This window comes from Benincasa hispida, unplaced genomic scaffold, assembly GCF_009727055.1.
Source record: "Benincasa hispida cultivar B227 unplaced genomic scaffold, ASM972705v1 Contig711, whole genome shotgun sequence".
NCBI classification, from domain to species: domain Eukaryota; kingdom Viridiplantae; phylum Streptophyta; class Magnoliopsida; order Cucurbitales; family Cucurbitaceae; genus Benincasa; species Benincasa hispida.
The window spans coordinates 29,129-35,730 of NW_024065055.1; the positions used below are offsets into that span (position 1 = coordinate 29,129).

The window sequence follows — 6,602 nt, forward strand, 5'->3', positions numbered from 1 at the left end:
TTTAGAAAGCAAATTTAGATCAACATATCTTCTTAAGTCATTATCACATAATTTTAAGTCTCGATTTCTACTAGAAATTCTTTAATATATAACTCCAAATGTATTTTTGAAACATTTATGAAAATTAAGAGGTAATGTTGCGACTTTTGAAATTATAAAAGTCCATGGATATTTATTATAATCTAACCTTTAAAAAAAAAAACTTCAAAAATATCGTTGGAATAAAAATGCTTTATAATTTTATACAATAAGAAATGGTGTAGCAATGATCTAGAAAGCAAATTTAGATCAACATATCTTTTTAAAGTATTGCGGTATAATTTTAAGTCGTGATTCCTCTTTGAAATTCTACGTGATTAATATTCCAAGTGTATTTCTTAAACATTAAATGGACTTTCTAATTTTAATGTATAAACTCCATCTTCCCTACCCAAGTCAGCCTTCCAAATATTCATTAGATTTGAAAGTCTTAATTCGAAAAGGGAGAAAATGCTATATTTGCTTTCAAACTTGAGAGAAAAAAAATGAAAGAGACAAGTATAAAGATTTGAGTTGCCTTGCCACAATTATTGTTATTATTATTTTCAAAGATGTGAATTATTGCAAAAGAAGTAAATGCATTTTCCTATAGAAGGGAACCGTTTTGGAAGATGAAAGTTACATCTTTGCTTGTGAATATAACAATCCTACACCCACTTTACTGCTTCCTTTTCTTTCATTGGATATGAAAGCTATCCTCATTTCCCTATGGCCATTCCTCTTTCTTTATCCCTCCACCCTTCAAACCCTCAGCAAAACCCCACCTCCGCCGTTCCTCCGGCCACCACCCTCAGCTTTCCGGCGTCTACATCCTTGAATTCCAAATCCAAGAGGCATTTCATCCTCAAATCAGCTTCACTCTGCCTAATTTCTTTGTTTCCAAAATGCCCAGTTGTTCAATCTTCTGAAAATTCTCCAACTTCGAAACCAGGCCTTCCTGGTATAGCAAACACCAAGTCTTGGTTTCAGTTCTATGGCGATGGGTTTTCCATTCGGGTGCCTCCTCAGTTTGAAGACCTCACGGAGCCTGAGGTATAGACAATAGTCCCCCTGATGTTTGATCTATATGAAGTGAAACACTGTTTATCCTAGCCTTTTCTACTTTCTTATTCAACTCATTGCTGTTTGTTTAACCCTAGTGTTGTATATTATCTTTACTTCCACCAATATGAATAGTTCAAGGTTATTAACGGTTAAGAATTGTCAATTCTAATCGATGTAGTTCATATTTGTCTGGAAATCCACATGGTTAGTTTCTAGTTTGCAGTAAAGCACAATAATCTTTTGAGACTTAAGCACAAAGAATTTTACATTTAAATTTAGTAAATTGTATATATTTAGTTCATGAAGAAGGACAAATTCTAGTTATTACTATTTCTAAAAAATAATGAAAAAGTCCCAATGTCCAGGGCTTTGAGCCCTGGGGCTTCCAGGTGGCCCGAATGCAAGCCTTATTTTGTGAGCCTGCGCCCAGTAGGATTTTTTAAAACGTTGGTGGCTATTAATGTTAATGCTATTAAGCAGAAGGTTCTAGCTTTAGGGCTTTGAGAATCTCGTAAATGTGTGTGTGCGCACACCTTTTTCTCTTTTGTGGAACATTTAGCTTGAAGGAAACAAGTAGGTTCAACACCTCCCCTTCCTTTATTATCGTAGTTATTCTTTCTCTTATCCTCTGTAGTTGGGGCCCTTTCTTGTACTTGTAAAAGGTTTATCATTTGCAGCTTGCTAAGTTATGTGCTTGGAATTTGTAGGATTATAGTGCTGGACTCTCTCTTTATGGAGATAAGGCTAAAACGAAAACATTTGCAGCACGGTTCGGGTCTCCTGATGGGTAATGATATTCCCTTTTGTTCATATTGTTTGTTCTAACTTGTATTTCACTTCTAGGTAGGATGAAGAATTTGAGTTAGGTCAATTGACCTAGGTATACCAAAGTTGTGCCTTTGTGTAAAAAGTTCAATATATATATATATATATATACATACATATATATATTTTTGTGAACTTTCTCATCTATTCATTTTCTTCTATGCTTTTCTGCTTTGTTGGTTAACACAGCTCTGAAGTTCTAAGTGTTGTCACTCGTCCAACGAATCAACTTAAGATCACCTTTCTAGAGGTAGCACGATGATGGTTGTGAAGTTTTCAAGTCTTATGACCAAAATGCCAAGCATTCATTTTGTAATGCACCCAACTGGCTCTCTGATACTTGCCTTCGTTTTCCTAATCATTTGGTAATTCAAAAGGGGATTGACTTAGATTTTATATCTCGTAACATTTTTAAAGCTTGGTGGCTCTTTCATATCAAGAAGCTCTACGTAGAGAAAATCCCAAAATGAAGTCTTGAAATGTTTAGCAATCTTTTGGACCTTTTAGGTCTGAGAGATTTCCTTATTGTTAATCTGAGCTTCCCAAAGAGGTTTTTGAAGTTGCTCATCACAAACTTTTATAAAAAGATTTCATTTAGTTTTAACTTCTTTGTACATGCTTATTTAGTTATGTTTATTTTTTTATGGACAACTGTTTTAGGAGCTTCCATTCTTACTTGCAAAAAACAGGCAAAAGATATTACCGATATAGGTTCCTTGAGGGAGGCTGCAAAAATCTTTGTTCCAGGTACACATCGGTCTTCTATTTCATGCATTTTGGGTTCAATATACAAAGTAGCTTTTTTTGTGGTTTTTTGTAGTCATTTTGGTCTTTATTATTTGGTTCTTTTACCATTTTCTCACCTGCCCTTAGTTACACATTTCATTCTAGCTATTGATTTTGGTGTTCTGAAATGATAGGTGGTTCAACTTTATTTTCCGCCCGGACGTTTAAAATTAAGGAAGATGAAGGTTTCAGGTAATTATGCTACCAAGGTGCTGTTTGTATATACAAAAACGTCTTATTGATATTATGCATGATCATAACATTCCTAGATATTACATGTGATGTGTTCACTGAGTGTATACTGCATTTTAATACATAGCTCCTTGATATGTGAACGACTATGATATAATATATTTATCTTGGTAACTTTTGAAATTTGTTATGAAACAAACTGCTGTGAGTTGATGATGACGTTGTGTTGAATAAGAGCCGATGTACATAATAAAAGGCTTTGATGGAACAAGTTCAAGAGGTGGTAGCTATCTACGTAAGATTATTTAACATTCTACGAGTTTTCTAGATAATCATAAGGGATTAGACAATTGTTCTGTGAGAGTAGTTGACGTATGTGCGAGCTGTCTTAGACACTTGAGAATATAAAAAATGCCATGACTTAATTATCTTGATCTAAAGTAAGCAGCTGTGCATAATTCTTTCCAGCCTTCTTTGTCTATATCAAATTTCATATTTTCATCCCATTGCCTCTGTTTCTTTAAATTCAGGACTTACTACTTCTACGAGTTTGGGAAGGACGAACAACACGTTGCATTGGTAGCAACTGTTAATAGTGGACAGGTTTGTGATATACACATACTAAAATTCTTACTCTGATGAAGACCTGAGTTATAGCATGGTAGGATTTGTATGAATAAGAATTGATTCAAAGCTAAATTGTTTATATTAGCAAAGTCTTATTAATTGATATGTTGAATATGCAAAACATAACTTTAAAATTCTGAGTTCTGCACGAAGATTATGTAGGTCGTTCAAGCTTTCATTTTGATATTGTGCTTCTTCGTGGTAGGTGTTTGTTGCTGGAGCAACTGCACCATTGTCCAAATGGGATGAAGATGGCATAAAACTCCGTTCTGCTGCTATATCTCTAACAGTGCTATAATCAATTGTGGATAAAGTTCATTTCATTAGCTTGTGAGTACTCTGTAAAACTCAACTATCATCTATTTGATAGCATATAAAATCTAGGACTATAATCTATATACTAAAATATTTTTTATGCATGAAATGAACTTCTGTTTAAGATCACTAGGCCTCTTGTAACGATGATCTTAGTTTGATTTTGTTGCATTATCTTGGAGTTCCTTCTTCTAGTTTGTCAAGGTCCTTTTTCTTTGGAAAGTTTTTGTTGTAGGTTCTTACATATTTCTCAATGAAAGCTCGGTTTCTTAACCCCCGGCCCCAAAAAAAAAAAAATCCATTTAAGATCCTATTGATGTTTCTGTTGACATGAGTTACTTGCAGAGTGGAACCGTGCAGTACCAGACACGAGATAGATCTTCCAAAGAACAAGGCTTTTTTCGAATAAGCCAATTCATTTGGGATCTTCCACCCTTTTTCCTATTCAAAGATCAACCTTTTGTCTGTTTTCACATCGAGAAAGTTTTGCTCTTTCCTATGCAAATACTGAGATGATCTTTGAATGTTCACCTTGGTCTTCAGATTGTTTCAACTTAATTTTTGAGAGTTATTTGATTGTGTTTGATCCTTCAATCTTTTTGATGAACAGGAGGCAGATTGTGGTGAGTTTCCTATTTAGCAAACAGAACTCTAGCTGAAGATAAATTTTAGATTGTGTATAGAGATTCCCACACTTCTTTTTTGGTGGTTGTCGTAAGAATTGCTGAGTGGTACTTGGTTCATGTGGCTTTTCATTTCATCATTCCCTTTGTTTTAACATGATTATTGTCAAACTAGAACTTGAGATTATTGGAAGCGGCAATCGGTCTCAATGAGACTATCACTCATTGAATGTACGGTTCAACTCATCTTTTCCTTTTTTCTTTTGATTAGCACTAGTTAAAATTTCATTTAACACTGATTATTTCGGTTACAGGATAGAGTGATAAAATGGGCTTTAAATGGGTAAAATACATGACTTGCAAATTACATATCCAGACCAAAAAACCTAGACCATTATGGGTTTAAAGTTACCAATATCAATCTAAAAGTATCTTGAGCTCAATAAAAAACTAAAAATAAGGAAAATATTATACAATAGCAAAAGATTCCATTCTTTCACTATCGACCGCATTACTGCCTTGGTCTACATTTGGTAATCTGTTTTACTCGTTGCCCGTAGAGCCAATTGTTATCTTTTACCCACATATCTGCTCTCCTTTTCTTCCTCTATACTCTTAAATCTGTGACAGACCTAATCCTCGTCGTCGCCCTAGCGCTAGAGTTCCAAATTGGGGTGTTTTGGGATTAATTTTGTTTTGGTTCTTGAACACCATTTAAAATTTTAGTGGTTAAAATTGATTACTCATGAAGTTAATCAATATCTTAGTTTGTGTACTTTTAAAATATTGTGATAAACATTGATATTAATGTCTATCACAGATATGTGTACGAAGTCTATTACGTTATCAGTGATAGAACGAATAACAAGTCTATTACTAATGGATGGTTTGAATAGAAGTTTATCAGTGTTATGCATAATTAGAACCGATGAAGTCTACCATTGGATAAGGCTGCTATCAGTGATAGAAACTAAAATAGAATTTACATTGATAACTATCAGTGATAGAAACCAATAGAAGTCTATCATCGGATATAGGTTATAGAAATATATCAGTGTCTTATCACTAATGAGAAGTTTATCATTTGAATAACTATAGTGGTTAGATAACTGATACAACGCTCTTTCATGCTAATGAGATGCTAGTTTATTAGTTCTAATCATGTTTTTTTTTTTTTTGCTGTTTTGTAAATAATTTGATATTTTTCTATATGTGTAATTCTCTTAATTTTTAAACTTAATAAATTTTTAACTAATACATTATCGAGTATTTAATATGAAAATTTAGTATCTTAACTATTTATATAAATACTTTATATAATAATCTAATTAATTAAATATTGATTTAATTAAATAAATAATTTAATATGTTTTTTACATTTAAGTGAACTAAATAATTAACTATATAAACAATTATATTAAATAATCAAATTTAACTATAGCTACATTACTTGTTCTCTTAATATTAATTTAAAATAATTATTTAGGAAAAGTTTCTATATAAAAATTGGTAAAAATCAAAACAATTCTATCTAAAAAATCAAAATACAAGTATAATTATTTCAAACATTTGAAATCCATCAAATTTAAATTTCAAATATTAATATCATATCTAGAAACAATATTTGAAATAAACTGTATATTTAAATTTATTAAAATTAAATGGATATTTTAACCTTAGATTAATAAGAGAAAGAGCGCGGGAAAATGCGAGTGGTAGAGAAAAGTCATTCTCGAGGAAGTCTTACAATCGAATTGGAAAATACGATGCCCCACTTCTTCAATGCGATGCGGACACTTCTTGCTTTGTAGGACCAGAAGCAGATTACTGAGAGGCCAAGACGTTTGATTTTTTCCACTATTTTAATACATCTTCATTTTTTATCTGTTTTCTTCACAACACATTGGCATTGGCGTTTTTCGATTTTTCTTTGTTGAAGTGTGCGTTTTATTTTTCTTCTGATGGGTCTCTCCACTGCTGTAACAGATCATTAGCTTCGTGTGGAGTTATGATGTGTTTTTGAGTTTCAGAGAGAAGGAACTCGCGCTCCAGTTTTCAACCAGTCATACTTGACATGGCCTTGCGTCAAGGATCACGTCTTCATAGACGACAAGCTCGAAGGGTGAGCAAATTACTGAAACACTTTTAAGA

The 6,602-nt window shown here is 32.9% G+C and overlaps 1 protein-coding gene across 2 annotated transcripts; it reads left to right on the plus strand.

Moving 5' to 3' along the window:
• The first annotated feature begins 646 nt into the window (after positions 1-646).
• On the plus strand, positions 647-4,708 carry LOC120069965. Of its 2 annotated transcripts, none has more exons than XM_039021811.1 (8): positions 647-1,071; positions 1,791-1,870; positions 2,098-2,158; positions 2,598-2,655; positions 2,829-2,886; positions 3,417-3,489; positions 3,719-3,843; positions 4,174-4,708. In XM_039021811.1, the coding sequence occupies exons 1-7, from the start codon at positions 748-750 to the stop codon at positions 3,809-3,811; spliced, it is 747 nt and encodes a 248-aa protein (XP_038877739.1). In that variant the 5' UTR covers positions 647-747; the 3' UTR covers positions 3,812-3,843; positions 4,174-4,708. The 2 variants fall into 2 exon arrangements, with proteins under 2 accessions (XP_038877739.1, XP_038877737.1); XM_039021809.1 differs by having other exon boundaries at positions 648-1,071; positions 4,439-4,708.
• The last annotated feature ends 1,894 nt before the right edge of the window (positions 4,709-6,602 follow it).